This window comes from Panicum virgatum, chromosome 5N, assembly GCF_016808335.1.
Source record: "Panicum virgatum strain AP13 chromosome 5N, P.virgatum_v5, whole genome shotgun sequence".
NCBI classification, from domain to species: domain Eukaryota; kingdom Viridiplantae; phylum Streptophyta; class Magnoliopsida; order Poales; family Poaceae; genus Panicum; species Panicum virgatum.
The window spans coordinates 60,943,165-60,959,780 of NC_053149.1; the positions used below are offsets into that span (position 1 = coordinate 60,943,165).

General features: G+C 46.0%; 2 protein-coding genes across 2 annotated transcripts; both read left to right on the forward strand.

The window, feature by feature from the left end:
• The first annotated feature begins 368 nt into the window (after positions 1 to 368).
• Positions 369 to 4,259, forward strand: LOC120675526 (transcription factor GAMYB-like). Its single transcript, XM_039956728.1, has 4 exons — positions 369 to 666; positions 1,088 to 1,478; positions 2,501 to 3,521; positions 3,597 to 4,259. Exons 2-4 carry the CDS (start codon positions 1,107 to 1,109, stop codon positions 3,860 to 3,862), a joined length of 1,659 nt encoding a protein of 552 aa, XP_039812662.1. The 5' UTR covers positions 369 to 666; positions 1,088 to 1,106; the 3' UTR covers positions 3,863 to 4,259.
• Positions 4,260 to 10,402: 6,143 nt separating this feature from the next.
• Positions 10,403 to 16,077, forward strand: LOC120672078. The gene is made up of 3 exons (XM_039952368.1): positions 10,403 to 10,943; positions 11,674 to 13,879; positions 13,967 to 16,077. The coding sequence occupies exons 2-3, from the start codon at positions 11,707 to 11,709 to the stop codon at positions 15,619 to 15,621; spliced, it is 3,828 nt and encodes a 1,275-aa protein (XP_039808302.1). The 5' UTR covers positions 10,403 to 10,943; positions 11,674 to 11,706; the 3' UTR covers positions 15,622 to 16,077.
• The last annotated feature ends 539 nt before the right edge of the window (positions 16,078 to 16,616 follow it).

Below are 16,616 nucleotides of genomic sequence, written 5' to 3' on the forward strand. Positions count from 1 at the left end.
AAGAAAATAGAGGAAGAAGAAAAAGAGGAAGGATGAGGTGGTAAGTCTCTTCTAATTTTCTAGGCCGCGTTCACCACTGGCGGCAAACGAAGCTCGTCACAATAGGTGTGTGGAAACATCGCAATTGAGTCGCCTAAAGCATAGAACTTGTTTTAGATAAAGATGTATTCACATTCACAGTTTGAGTCGCTAGAGAGATAGGACTTGCTGTAAATGCAGATGTTTTCTGCAATACTAGTTCAGGAGAAGAAAATTTTTAAAGAAATTAGGGGCCTAGAGAGAGAAAATAGGTGCCCATGCGCTCACGCCCAATACCATGGCTTCTCTGGCGCTGTACCTTTCAGCTTTATAATCTGCCCCCAAGCAAATCCTCCACTCTTGCAGCCAGGCTCGCGCAGTCTCTCTCCTCCGCCTGCTCTCTCACTCCTCAAAACTCTCTCCCTCCCCTGAAAATTCTCCACATACTCTGGTTCTAAGTGGTGGCGGCATCTCGCCTAGGCGAGATCCTCCTCGCCCGGTTTCTACTCCTCTGCTCCACCCAAGTCGCCTCCTCTCCTGCAATCCTCTGCTGAGCTCACAAGAGCAGGGGGGCAATTGGAGGAGCTCAACTCAGCAGTCAGCACCACCCCCGCCTCGATCGGCACCGGCTGCTGCGAGATCGGCCAGGTAGCTCCGGTTCTTGCTGAATTCCGAATTATTTTGGGTGGCCTGGTGTGATCTGAGGGGGAAAGTGCTGAATTTTGGTTCCCTTCCTTCTCCGCTCCAATTCTGCCGTTCTTGGGACGTGGGGAGTGCTGATCACGGCATGTGGTGCTTTGATCTGTGAATTATGAGAAACGAAGCCACCGTTCTTTCTCTTCTTCTTTACCGGAAATCTCGGCTAAACTGTAGTGCTGCCACTGCTTGGAGTTTTTGAGCTGAACATGGTTTAGCCGTCAATTAAGTACTTGTTTCCTTTTCTCTCTGATGAATTTGGGAATTAGGTAGTAATTTTCATCTAGTGATACTGCTCCTTTCATTATTTTTTTGTAATAACCCAAGTGCTAATCTAATACTACTTCCACTCTGTTTTGCGTCCATAATTCAGGCGGCCTGACCGCGCCGCGATGTATCGGGTGAAGAGCGAGAGCGACTGCGAGATGATGCTGCAGGACCAGATGGACTCGCCGGTGGCCGACGACGGCAGCAGCGGCGGGGGCTCGCCTCACAGGGGTAGCGGGCCGCCTCTGAAGAAAGGGCCGTGGACCTCCGCGGAGGACGCCATCCTGGTGGACTACGTCAAGAAGCACGGCGAGGGGAACTGGAACGCGGTGCAGAAGAACACCGGCCTGTTCCGCTGCGGCAAGAGCTGTCGCCTCCGGTGGGCAAACCACCTCAGGCCCAACCTCAAGAAGGGGGCCTTCACCCCCGAGGAGGAGCGCCTCATCATCCAGCTCCACGCTAAGATGGGGAACAAGTGGGCGAGGATGGCTGCTCATGTAAGTGCTATGATGATTGCATCCTCTGCACATGACCATGCAGTTCTTTACCAAGTTTCCAGAATTGATTCGTTCTTTGGGTCGTCACGTACGTGCAGTTTTTAATTCAAGGTGTTTAATTATGTATACTTAGGAATTACCGCTTCGTGAAAAATAGAGATGACTTATTTAGCGAACTACTTCGTTTTCACGCATTGGAACTGTACTTATATGTTCATGGGGCTTTACTGTTACTGTTCTACAATAGATTTTCAAGTTTAGTCCAGTAGATGCCATCTTTGTTTTAAAAAATTAGGCCTGAAAATTTTCGTGTAGCAACCTGCTCAAATCATCCTGGTACCAGATCCTGGTCCACAAATCCTAAGTTTCTATGATCACTCCTGATCTGGAATACCACGAAATGATCACTTTCAAATATTTTTTAGCTTTGGTTTTCAACTCCATATGACCTGTCAGTGTTAGTCTTTTATGGATAAAGACATCTAGTCATATTCAAAGGTAGGAATACTTCACCTGAGCAGCTAAGATAGCTACCCCAGAGGCTGACTCTACTTTCTTTGTCACGAAAAGCATGTTGGCCTTGCTACTAGTTTTTCTTTGAATTTCAACAATCAACTGGAAAGGATGCTCAACACGGCAATTGTGTCTTTATCTCTTATCAATCCTTTATTTTGAGACTTAGGTAACTCATATTCTCATGTTAGCAAACTCTACAAATGTAGCCAGACTGTCTTTGTCTGACACAAGTTGATGTTATGGTGCTTAAATTTATATTTCGGTGTCACCAAGTAGTAGCACCATTTTTGCCATGGTCACTAGTATGTTTTTACTACAATTTGGTAACACATAAGTTCTGGTCAATTAATGCTTTCGCCCTGTGTATTTATTAAATTGTCAAAGCATATGGTATTATGTTTTGAAATATTTCATATGCTTTATCATGTATGCATGTCTCCACTAAGTTTCTATTTTCACCCTGGATAATTTTAGCCTTTATCATTAACCTTGAGCACTCTTCCCAGTTGCCAGGGCGTACTGACAATGAAATCAAGAACTACTGGAACACTCGAATAAAGAGATGTCAACGAGCTGGTCTTCCTATCTATCCTGCTAGTGTATGCAATCAATCTTCAAGTGAAGATCAGCAAATTTCTGGCGATTTTAAGTGTGGCGAGAATATATCCAATGATCTTCTGAGTGGGAACAGTCTTTATCTACCAGATTTTACCAGTGACAATTTCATTGCCAATACAGAGGCTTTACCCTATGCACCTCAGCTTTCAGCTGCTTCAATAAGCAATTTGCTTGGCCAGAGTTTTGCATCAAAGAATTGTAGCTTCATGGATCAGGTAGACCAATCAGGGATGCTGAAACAATCTGGCTATGTGCTTCCTGCATTGAGCGATACTGTTGATGGCGTGCTTTCCTCAGTGGATCAATTTTCAAATGACTCTGAGAAGCTCAAGCAGGCTTTAGGTTTTGATTATCTCAATGAAGCCAATGCTAGCAGCAAGAGTATCACACCTTTTGGGGTTACACTTTCTGGCAGCCATGCCTTTTTAAATGGCATCTTCTCTGCTTCTAGGCCCATCAACGGTCCTTTGAAGATGGAGCTCCCTTCACTCCAAGATACCGAATCTGATCCAAATAGCTGGCTCAAGTACACTTTGGCTCCTGCAATGCAGCCTACTGAGTTAGTTGATCCTTACCTGCACTCTCCAAAAGCGACCCCATCAGTGAAATCTGAATCTGCATCACCAAGGAACAGTGGTCTTCTGGAAGAGCTGCTTCATGAAGCTCAGGCACTAAGATCTGGGAAGAACCAACTACCATCTGTCAGAAGTTCAAGTTCCTCTGCTGGTACACCATGTGAGACTACTACGGTAGTTAGCCCAGAGTTTGATCTCTGCCAGGAATATTTGGACGAACATCACAGTTCTTTCCTCAATGAATGTGCTCCTTTCAGTGGATATTCGTTCACTGAATCCACTCCTGTTAGTGCCGCATCACCTGATATCTTTCAGCTCTCCAAAATTTCTCCTGGTGAGTACATATATTCGATGGCCCCTTCTTCTCATTGGCACCCTTTCTTTCAGCTGACCGCTTATTCATTTGCAGCACAAAGTCCTTCAATGGGCTCTGGTGAGCAGGCTGTAGAGCCGAAACATGATACGGCTGGTTCACCTCATCCTGAAAACCTGAGGCCAGATGCACTATTCTCTGGTAACACAGCTGATCCTTCCTCTTTCAACGATGCTATCGCAATGCTACTGGGCAACGACATGAATGCCGAGCCCAAACCTGTTCTCGGTGATGGAATCGCATTCGGTTCTTCGTCATGGGGCAACATGCCACACGCTTGTGAAATTTCGGAATTCAAATGAATTCCCTGCTCCTCCTTGAACGCTGAAGGAGGTTATGTTCTTGCCGATTGTATTGAGGTCAATGTCAAGGAAGGCCTTATTGATTCTGACGCCGCATTACTGACATAGACCCTTGAGGGCGCCCAGGTGCAGCAGCTACCAGATGTGATGATCTTCATGCGACTAGTCCTTTTGTCGAATAAAGAGCATGGAGATAAACCGGATATTTTACTTTTGTTGCTTTCTATTAGAGAACCGTTTTTGTCATCCCTGTGGTCTGGATTCCGTTGGAAATTCTTCATGATTTTTGTTGAACAATGTACTCCATATCGGTCATTTGATGTCATGCTGTGTACTATCTCGTGGATGGATTTGCTTGTGGTAGCAATTTACTGAAGCATAGATTTCTGCTAGCATATCCTTTCCGCAGCTTGGAAAATTGATGCTTTTTTAGATGTGCATTAAATTGTTATATGGAATTGAGAAGTTATATGCATGTATCGTGTATCATTTTTTTTTATGGACGACGGGGGATGAGAGTCCCCAATTACCACAGATGCTGGCATTAGCTGGTAATGGACGGTGCAGGCACCGAGTTACAGATTTTGTGTAGCCATTAAGGTTAGAAGTGCAAAGCAGGGGCGAGGTAGTCTGGTACTCCCTCCGTTCATTCCAAGAATCTTAGAGAGTCAAAGTTTTTAAAGTTTGACTAAATATATATAAAAAGATAATAACATTTATGATGCCAATTAAGTATCATTAGATTCTTTGTTAGCTATATTTTCATAGTATGCCTATTTGATATCTTAAATCTTTGTGTTTCTTTATATAAACTTGGTCAAACATTGAGATGGTTTGACTCTCCAAAATTCTTAAAATGACTTATAATTTGAAACGGAGGGAGTAGATTTCAAGGATGGTAGGCCCTGATTCAGTGAGAGCACCAATCTTTGCACCACAGTTCTTGGCTTTCGCTGCCTTTGCAAATCTGCTAGCTTTAGCTGGTGACTGAGGAAAAAGCGAGGATAAGATGCCAGGTGATGAATGATTAGGGTTGCGACATTGTGGCTTCAGAGTTGGAACCCAAAAGATGTTGCATCATCGATGACACTGCGACGCTGCACGTTCGCAGACGCCGTGTACCTAATTTCTCAAATTTTCATGCGTTGTATTCATCTTTTTGGTTGCAGACGATCAGTTTCTTTTATTCTTCGTTAGTAATTCTGTGTGCTGCACATCTATCTTTTCATCTTTTGGGTATCCTCCTACTTTTACACTTTTCTTGTCATAGCCATGCCTATTTCTTGTCATCATGCGAGCAGCTTTTCTTCAGCTACTACCCTTTGCACACATGTCACAGTTGTGAAGACCTGCTTTTGTCCTTGCGGTAGATGAGGACTGCTCCAAGGATTTTAGAATTTATTTCATCTGCATGCTTAGATACAACCTCTGATTCGAGCTTCAAGCCTTCAATAGTGACAGCAGCCTACGAGACTTGCGCGAGGATGGATCCGGACTCACGGTGCGCACCCCCATCCATGATCAGGCCGTCACGCGATGTGCGTGGCATGATCTCGGCATGAGCTAGGCCGCCCAGCGCCCACGACGGCGGGCGCTACCGCCGCGCACGCCGACCCCGTGCACGCACGCGTACCCGTCCCCGGCGGTGCGCCGCCCTTTGCGGTCGATTTTCCCGCGCGGCGGCGTGGCGGAGGTGCGGAAATCGATCAGCCGACGGACGCAGAGGCGGGCGGGTAGTATACGCAAATGCACAATCCCAAAAAAAAAACATGTTGAGGGTGTGTTTAGTTGGTGAAAAAATTTGAATTTTAATACTATAGCTCATTTCGTTGTGGTAAATAAAAAAATTAGAAGGTGCTGATTCTAACACTACAATTATATAGCTCCACTACGATTTGTATCTAGAACCAAAAATCTATGAAAGGGGCTAATTCTAACACTGCAACGACATAAGTCCGCTACGACTTGTATCTAGGACCAATACGGCGAGCCATGGCGACCAACGAAAATCCACTAAGTATGATTGGTTAGAATACGTTAGATAGTAGTAGTCATTGGTAGATTTTGTTTCCGGTTCGGCTGCCTGTTTCGGCAGCGCTGCAGTTGCAAACTTTAACTGTAACTACAGTGATTAGTGCCTTACACGACCACTGCCGCAGGAGCAGTTGCTGCAAAACCAAACAGCCGAATGAGTTGTTTAATTCTGACTCCGCCACTGGCTCCATGGTTCCGATGCCCGGGGGGGGCTCCAGCCCCTCTCCCATCTGCACTCGAACCCACCACCACTTAGTTAAAATTTCATTACCATTATTTGCATGTTTTGTCCTGTACAATCTAATTTTGTTTCTACTAGTAGCCAGGGGCGAAGCCAGCCACAAATATCACCGAGGTCTTCATGTTTATGCAACGGGGTCTTCTATTAGTACTCGCTGTAGAGTTCTATAGAATTCTGAATTTTTATCGGGGTCTTGTGACCCCAATGCTAATGGGTAGCTTCGCCACTGCTAGTAGCTGAGTAAAACATTTTTCATAATTATTCTGCTGCATGAAACTTGCTGAAATTTTTACAGTAGGTTGTTGGTTAGGTTATGCTTGCTGTGTAAAACTTTCATGACCAGAGGCTAAGTTTAGTTTTACTTTTGATATATACACATGTTTATTTAGTATATGTTTGTTTACTCGAGTTGCTTGAATGAACGGAAACCCACACCTAGTTTCTTTTATGGACTAAAGCAGGTTAGTTAATATTCTATAAATGATTGCCCACTGAAAGTGAAAATAAAATTGTTGGATTACAACTCTATAGTGTTTTAATCATGAATTGCTACCATCACATCAACTCATGCATGTGTCATGTAGATTCGACTACTCTCGCCGACGGTACATACGAGCTGGTGCCGGAGTCCGAGAGTGAGCAGCATGAAGCTCAAGTTAATTTAATTGAAGTTGCTGAAGCTGGTGCCGGAGTCCGAGAGTGAGCAGCATGAAGCTCAAGTTAATTTAATTGAAGTTGCTGAAGACCTGAACCAAAGTTCAGAAGAGTCCTAGGCTAGTTCCGCTCAGGAAGGTAAGCCCGGAGCATGTCCTATCTATTTTAAATTTATGCAACTTATTACTATTCTATCTACTTGTGTATTTAAGTTTACAGGAGTTGATTGGAACCTTAGTTGTATGATCCTAGGTACCTATACTTGAGCACTAGTATGTGTAGGTCGCTAGTTGGCTATGCTAATGGTTTGGTAGAAGTCGAGTGATTTTCTGTCACTCGCGAGAATTATAGGAGTTGGATGTTTACTACATGCTGCAACTATAAGATTTACGGGCGGGGCTGTGGTACTTGTGATGCTCCGTCTGTTTAGTGAAATTTTGATAAGGTCGCAGTGTGTGGTAGTGGTGGTTAAGCGTTTGAATGTACTAACCACATGTCGAGAAATATGGTAATCGGTAAGCATAAGTACCTGATTGGCCCGGCAAGTGGACTTTACTTTCACCTTCTTTGAACGTCGTTTCTTATGCACGCACATGCGGGTGCAGAGTCGTCGTACTCTGTAGTCGAAATTGGTGGCCCTGATCCACGACCCGGAAAGAAAGGAGAAATGTTGCACGTGTGACTCTGGGAGTAACCACGTGACGTGTGTTTAGGTCTGACTTGTAAGGTTAACAAATTCGATTCGAATCGTCCGCCTCTCACGAATAATAGGACTGCTTAACCCTTTTGCCACATAAAGTAATAAATGGAGATTATGACGATAAATCTGATTGGATGATGAAGGATAATTATTTCCCACCACGTATGAAATTAGATAGATACTAATATAGAATGGTTAATTAAACTAGAACTTGAAAGCTAAAATATGAAAATAAGGACTTATTTTTGTTGCTTTTGGGAAAAACAAACCCCTCAAGCCAAAAGACTTGCATGTCTAGTTAGAGGACTAAGTATATCCTAGTCGGGTAAGGTTTGCTGAGTATTAGTATACTCAGCCTTGCTTGTGGCTCAATTTGTTTCAGGTGATACTTTTGAGAACATGATTGCTAGTTTGACTTGGCCGTGTACTATGCCTCCTGGTTGGTCGGTGGAGTGGGACACAACTCCGGGCGATGGTGATAACAATAAGTGATGTCATGAACGGGCTTCATCGTGACATCTTGTATCGTCGTTTAGTTGAACTCGTTTTATTTCCGCTGCAAGAAACTCTGAACTATGTCTCAAGTTGAACTGGTGAACTTTATGTTTTTCGAACCTGTGTTGAACTATGTTTTTCAAATTCGAACTTGGTCTGTAATATTATTTATGTTGAGACTCTGTTATGTAAGAATTGATGCAATGTTATAATCTCTGGTCCTGCCTTCATGTGGCTATGTTTGCTTTGCCGATCCTGGAAGCTAAGTGATTTTTATCGGGATTTTACCCGAGGGACTGCCGATATGAGCCGTCTGAGGTGCGAGTTAAACCCCATTTGCCTTTGCGATGGTGGTTAGCACACTTAAGCCGGTTTTGTCGGCCGGTACATGCTGTTGATCTGCAGCTTGAAGATATTCTTGGATGAACAGATCTGTTAGGCTGGGCGGGCCTAGGATTTGAGATGTGAGTATTCAAAATTTCAGAAGGTGTACATGTTTTTTGACAGCCCAAATTTCCTAAGTTATAACAAGAATTGTTTAGGTTTGATTTCACTCAGGTCTGTTTCTGCTTGCTTGTCCATGCCCCAAAGGGCACAGACTACGGAGCGGTCGACCTGTGGAGGCCTTGCCGCCCTGGCCACACAGTAGTGCCGTGATTTGGCCATCGCGCCACGCCATGCACGCCCGAGCCCTGCACCCCTGCCTAGCTGCGATGCTAGCCTGGCCACTACCCACGTCTCATGGTCTGCCCGACTGCGAAGCCTGTGACGCCGTTCTTCAGCTCGACCGCGGAGGCCCTATCATCGTTCGTACAGGTTCTTGGGTACAGGGCTACCTTCATGGCCGATCAAGTAGTAGATTGGAAAAATGATTTCTCGGCGTCATCGGCCAAGGGAAAAAAATCTACTGTGCAACATTACCACATGCACAAGTAGATCACACTCAACCCAATCTTCTAAAAAAAATTGTACCTTCTATTTTGCGTGGAGGTAAAACGAAGGCTGCCGAGGATAAGGGGACCTACCGGCATGATAGTGAGTCGGTGAAGATCCGATCGCTGGTTGGCGATGTTGATATAGTCGACGTCGTTGAAGTAGTCGCCGGCGAGAATGACGACAAGATCTTCTGCGTCTCCTCTGGCGCGTGTAGTCGACGCGAGCGATCATGCTGATAACTTGCTGTGAAACACATCATCAACGGTTGGATCCTCTTTATCTCTCGCCTCTCACGAGAAGTAAAATAACAAAGTAGAACTGAAGACATAAGTATGAAACACTCTGAACATTGATAAATTTACAATGAAATATTCCCACGTATATATAGTCCAAACCAACCAATTGTTTTGGTAAGAGACTAAGAATACACAAGCAATTGGAGTAGAAATAGAACTTCTTATCCTCCCTTCTTTCTATACCGAGAGTCCGGTTGTTTTGCAACAGCACTCTAGCTGTTGCCTCTATACACGCCGGTTTATTGCCTTATTGGTCCTGGAAAGATCTAGTAGGTTGACTATTGACTATTGCGCACCTGCACCCGGTCGCATTTGGATCTGAATGTTTGGTCCATCACTCGGCTGAATATGACATGTCCGACAGGGACACTTTTGGTCAGATCGATCACAAAATGGCTGCGGTCACCCCCCAAGTTTCGAGCCCTCATTTCCGATTTCCAACCGCACGACTAAGGCTGACCTCACCAGCCCCCCAACCTGCGCCCGCCCGCCCGCCACCGCACACCTCGGCGCACACGTGGCCCGGCCGCGGCCCCGCCACCTCGGCGCGCCCGGCCGCCACGTCGCCCGCCCGCCCGCTACGGCGCAAGCTGCTGAGGTTAGCCTAAGAGAATGCCAGGCTGACAGTGCACGTCCATATTGCACGCAACGCAATTGACGCAGTTGCTTAGGAACAATCAGCCTGTGTCACCGAACGGGTGAAGCACTGAACCACCGGCCATTCAGACCCATTCAGCCCTTGCGGCCGTGAAAGCAAGGCCGAAATCTTTCACGACTAGTATTACTACGTCACTGATGAATCGATGTGGAGTACAGGTACAGCGCTTGACTTGAGCACAACTGGACGACGGGTCACCTTGCCGGGCAGGTTTGGGATTCGTCCGTCAGCACTCAGCAGCAGCTGATTCAGGCAACCATTGCCCGGCTGGCCTCTGCAGCTGTGCTGTGTGCCTGTGTGCAGTGCCGCTAAAGCTGTGTGCAGTGGCGAGATGCGAGCACAGTGACAGCGGAGCCTCCGCCAGCGAACCACCGGAAATTCTCACACGCTGTCGCGGTGCCGCCCGCGCAGGCACGGGGCCCACCACCGCCCACACCTCTGTGCCTCTGCCGCTGGGCCCTGGGTACCAGGGGCCCACCAACCGTCACCGCAGAAGCCATCCGCGACAGCTGTGCCAACGCAGACGGAGTAGCGGGGCCCACCACTCCCCGCCCTCGGCTTTCTGCTGCTGCTAGCCTGCTACTGCCGCGGTGCCGCCGCTTTCCCTTTTCCGCCTCCCTCCCTCTCCTCGGGCGATCGCCATCGCCGCCGCCGCCCACCGCCCGCCCCGTCCCGACGCGCACCGCCCACTCCGTCCCGCCGCGACCGGCGGCCGAAAGTGGCGGGGCGGCAGTCCAGGGCCCCCACCACTCCTGACCTCCCTGTCCATCCTCCTGCCTGCTGCTGCTGCTGGTGGTGGTATCCCGCCGCACGGATACGCGCGCACGTTTCGGTTTCACGCATACACGCCACTGCTGCTGGCTTTGACCTCGGGGGCGCGATCCCTTGCTCCTCTTGACTCGGCTCTTGCTCCCGTTCCTGCCTCAGCTGCCTGCGCCTGCCTGGTCGCTGTACATCGCCACAGGGCTCCTGTTTGCTGCCCCCTTGTCCGTTTCTTCTTCCGCTCCTCCTTGGAGTTTTCTCCGGCCTCGCTCGCAGCTGCTGCCCGCTGCCGAGCTTCCTGAAAGGTACGTGGCGCTCTTTCCGGTAACGTCTGATTCGACTGGCGGGCTTGTGGTTGATGAGCCTGGGATGGTCGATCTAGACTCGCTGATTTCTGGATTTGGGCCATGATACTGGCTTGTCAGTAGCAAAGATCTGTTTGCCCCTTGCTTGATCGGCACTGGAGGTGGCCATGTCTCAGGAGTTTGAGGGCCAAAAGCGGATTCGTTTACCCCTCGAATTGAGGATTAGGTTTTGTTATCAGAATCTGAAGCTATTAGATTGTTTGTATACTATCTCTGGTGATCAGTTCGCAAGGCTGGATTTGTGCTGTTTTGCCGATAGGTGCTTGCTGCTGTTGATCTAGCGATCAGCCAGTAAATTCAAGATTTGACTTGTGCTGTTCTGACAACAAGCGCTAGCTAATTGCTGAATAAAATTGGCTATGGACGTGTCCCATGCTTGTGCTGGGCTAGTCCTGATCCTGTTTGATTAGTCCTTGTCGATCTATTTGTGAGGGCGGTGTATACTAAAGTTGTGCGACTAGTGTCATTTTAGATCAAATGAGTAGCAAACATCTGCATAAGCTCGGGGGGAGAAAAATTGAATAAGCTTGGTCTAAGTCGCAGGGTAATTTATAATTGGGTTTATTAAATTAGTATCGCTTCCAAGTTGCTTTGTATCTATCAGTTAATCCAAACACAGCTACTTTATTCCACTCAACTAACAACTTCTTTTTCCTTGTGATTGTGGTAGGTTTGTGTTGGAGGCTACTGAGGTTTACATGCCATGGCCCTTGAGGCAAAACAAGCTGCTCAATGTATCAAGAAAGTTTTGAGGCTGTTTATTAGAAAAAGCTATAGATTTGTTTCTGAACACCCAATCCTCTTCGGTTTGGGTGTTTTGCTCTATTTATTGTACAGATCTTCGCCAGGGTTCTTCGCGTTCCTGCTTTCTTCTTCACCTGTAATTATATGTACTACTCTTCTTCTTGGAGTCCTACTAAGTTATGGTGAAATTAATCTTCCCGAGGCTGGTGAAGATCACAAGGGAACTCCAGAAATTTCAGCTTTCAAGGTTGGAAATTCATCCAGTGATATCCACTTTGAAGCAAATCAGAGACTTCCAGTGCCTGAATTCAGGCAGGATACATCAAACTTCAAAGAGAGGGAAATTAAACAGACAATTTCCTTCAAAGAGAGGGTTAGTGAGCATGTTGATGTGGATGATGATGTTCCTCTTCTGAGGAGAGCTGATGAAGAAGATGAGAGAGGCGATTGGCGTAACATACCTAGAACACTAACGCCATTTCCTTCTATGGTCAATCTTCGCCATGAGTCTGGGATCAAGGAGGGCTTGACTTTTGGTAATAAAAGAGAAACAGAAGGTTCATTTTGCATAGAAGATAGCGCTGATGGGCAGACTAACCTATTTGATGTTGCCCATCTGAGTGGTCTGAATCACAAAGATACATCCTTAGGTTTGTTTTCATCCAACGGGAATGTTAGTAAACATGTTGACATGGAGGAAAATCTGAATCAAGAGAGATTTACAGATTCAGCAGCTAGCAAAGATAGAGAGGTTTCTGAGGAGAAGCAAACTGAAGAGCATTCTGGAACTAGTAAATCAGCTTCTTCTATTTCTACTCACCAATGTGAACAGACTGTCAGTCTTAACATTGATACTAGAAATGTTGCTGAGGACAAACTGCTTGATTCTTCTCTTGGCTCACCATGGGCAAGAGTTGGCAGTCAGGATGGTTCATCTGGTTTTGACTCTGATGGGGATGAGAGTTCTTCTCCTGATGCTTCCATGACTGACATTGCTCCAGTTCTTGATGAGATTGACCCACTTCTGGGTGCCGATTCTGCTCATCCTGATCCCATTCCTAAGGATGATTCAGACACTGATTCTCATGTCTCAGAGGATCATCAAATTGATGATGATAGTAATGATGAGGGCGATGACAATGATGCTAAAGATAATGTGGATGGAAAGAAGAAAGATGATGGGAGAGAAGCTGCATTTCTTTGGACAGCAGATGATGAAAAGAATCTGATGGATCTTGGGTATTCTGAGATGGAAAGGAACCGCAGGTTGGAAATTTTGATGGCTAGGCGAAGGTCAAGGAAGAACATAAGATTTGAAATCGACAATAGTTTGATAGATGTCGACAGTAATGGTGCTGGTAGGAGTTTAGATGATTTGTCACGCTTCCGTGCACAAGTACCTCCTATTGCAGTGCCAAGAAGGAACCCTTTTGATCTTCCTTATGATTCTGAAGAAGCAGCAATTCCTGGCTCAGCTCCTTCAGTTCTTCATGCACGAAAGAACCCATTTGATCTTCCCCTTGAACAGCCTCATGACAGTGGTGTCCCCGTGCGTGATAATATAAATGCTGGAGAATCTGTGATGTCACCTCATCGTGACATGATCTTCAGAAGGCATGAAAGCTTCAACTTTGGAGGGATGGATGCAATCCAGGAGAGGCGTTTTTCTAGACTCAAGCCATATTTTGTGCCTGAAACAGTGGAATGGAATGCGAGCAATTTCCAAAGACAGTTCAGCGATAAGAGTGAGTCTAAATTGAGCTCTGTTACTGAATCTGATGTGGCTTCATCAGTTGCTGATCAGGAGGATCCTAAGGACCATGATGAAAAGGATTTGCACAGGGATCACGAGTCACCTGCTCTAGTGAGACAGGATAGTGACCTCACAGATGTTGGAAGTGAGTGCTCAGATGGAATCAACTCCATAGATGTTGAACTGGACAACAGTGACATTGATGACCGTGAGATTGCTTTACATCATTTTGTCTTTGAAAGATCCCAAGAAAGGGAAGCACATCTTGCCTCAACCAAAGGAAAGGGTCATGAAGAAGATTATACACCCAAGTCAGCTGGGAATTCCAAGATGCCATTTCATCCAATTCCTGACTTGCTTAACTGGGAAGATGGCGATGGTAAGCATGTTTGTTTGGACCACTTTGTATTGATAGCTTAATACTTCTTTTTTCAAATTTTTATTTGAATCACCTCCAATTATGCAGGTGACAGCAGCCTTGGTGCTAAACCTTCTTTCCAACTTAACACAGAAGTTAAATGCTCAGAATGGGTTTCCTCCTCCATGCCAACTGTGGAGGGTGAATCACATTCTGGGGACCTTCCAGAGTGCCTTGACAGTGATGTTGCATCAAGCTCAAATACTGTTGTCCTTGGTGGAAGCAATACTGCTAAGAAAGATGAAAATGTTGATCTCATGTCCTGTTCAAACGATGAAATGCCATTAGATAACCTGATTCATGAGTCTATGGAGCTGCCTTCTGAATTTGTCACAGAAACATTGCCGGTCATATCTAGGGACCTGCACCCTATCCCTGAGGAGAGAGTTGTCGAGAACTTCAGCATGCAAGAAAAGCATGAAACAGTAATATTTACTGAATCAGCTGCTTCCTTGATTGGCTTGCATGTAATTGAAGAGCACTTTGATGTTGGATTTGACAGAAATCTGAGCTCTGTTTCCTCATATCCTCAAGCTAGTGAAGCCATCGAATCTCCATCAAGTGAATATGCAGCAGTTTCAAATCTCTTTGTTTCCATGGCTGCTGAACCTAACAAGGTGGATATAGGTGATATGAACAACGAAGCAACTGCAGGATATCTGCTTGATTCTGATGACGAGGCTGGTAAAATCTATCCTGAGCCTATGGAAGAAAGTGGAATTGATGAAAGTTTCCTGTCGGAATTGGACACAGTCGGAGACTTTGGAGTAGAACCAATGAGACTGGACCAGCAGGTTCCAGATCAGGGTTCCCATGATGTAAACCCGGCCAACGGTGTTGCTGCATATTCCATGATTAGCCCTCAGACTTCTGACAATGTTTCCTTGACCATGTCAGAAGGCAGCACTGCAGACTCCAGGGAGCCGTCTCCAGTGGTTGATGACCTAAATGGCCCTGGATTTAGATGGTCACTTGGAGCATCATCTAATGGTGACCCTGAGCAAACTGTCTACAATCCTCGGAAGCGGATCCTTGAAGCAAGCCCATCTGAAGCCATACACATGGAGTTGAAGCAACCACACAGTGATTCAGAAGTGCCTTCTGATGATACACCAGCAGCAGCATCAAGTGAACTGGAGGTTGCTACAAATGTGTTAGTGACGAGTACAACCAATCCTGAGATGACGATTCTGGATGCGAAGTCTCTGGAGGATATTAAGAGTGCCTTTAATGTAGTTAGTGATGGTGTGGTTTCTGAACCTGCCATGGACACTGAAATTTTACACATCTCAGGTGTTGATGTTGATTCAGAGCCCAAAGAGAGTGGAGAGCTACACGTCATTGATGCAAAATCTGTGGATGACATTCATGCTGCTTTCAAGGAGCACTGTGATTCTGTTGTGAATAGGTCTTTGGAAGAAAATGAAGGTAAGGCTGGGTATGGTGACAGTGAGACTGCAGAATCCACAAAGCATGATGAGCTTACTGAAGCATTACATGCTGAAAGTCCACACAGTGTTGGAGATGCTGGGGAGGCTTTACCAATAGAGAGTACAAGAAATATGATTTCTAATGAGACAAAGACTCAGGATGAAATTGATGCAGTATTCAGTAAGGTCTCTGATAGCAGTGCCAAGAGTACTGCAGAGGCGGTGGAATCAGAGGGTTCTCATGAAAGAGAAGTGGGAAATGAACATCATTGAATGCTAAGTTGACAGCTGAAAGGAAAAAAAATAGAATGCCATCAGAGATGTTACCGAGTTTGGGAGAAAAATGCTCCTTGAAGTGCGAAAGCAGCTACCAAGTATTGATGGAGCGCTCTTGTTTAGCATCGGGAGCCTGCCACTGTGCATATACTTCACAATACCTAAAATACAAAGTTTTGATGTAGATTTTTTTTGTGAATGAATGTGTTTGTTTTAACTTTCTTTTGTTCTTTCATTTTTTTTAGTTTGATTCCCCCCTCCTTTGGCTGTAATTTTAAGAGGTGTAAGTTTTGCCCGGGCACCTCGGTTTGGTGACAGGGAGATACAACAATCTGTTGTACCATGTGATTGAGGTTTTGTTGAACTTTTTTTTTTAGGGAAAGGTTTTGTTGTACTATTTGATTGAACTGGTGGAGATCACAACAGAAGAATTACAAAAGCATCTGTTTACCACTTCACCTTCGATTTGAGTCTCTTTGACTGCTACTGTTCTTGCAGTGAGTATTTGTCTGCTACCTTCGATTTCATTTTCAGGTCCACAGCATTCCATCTGCATATTTCTCTGCTATTGCATTCTTCCATAGTGCTATACCTCCTGCTGGAACCTGACAGTGACAGAGCGTCACTGCGTCAGTATCTCTCAAGAAAGCCTGCAGAACATAGCCTGGGCTCGCCGGAGCGCCGCCTCGTCCCGGTCTTCGGGACGCTACTTCCTCCTCTCTCTCTCTGCTTGGTCCCCGTCAACCGCCATGAGATCCTTTTGCGCCTGACCATGTCCAATTCTCATTCCCAGCCGAACTGCCGAAACTAGAAACAGAGGTTGACTCTGGATATACTGCACTGGGCACTCCGAAGTCATCGCCCTCCTGACTCCTTAGTCTGCGTGCAGGCCACAGCTACATAGATGCACTAGTTCGCTGACAGAGGAATTCTTTGCTCGTAAATGCCTGGATTTGGAGAGTGGCGTGGTGACATGCATTGGTTCTGCTCCT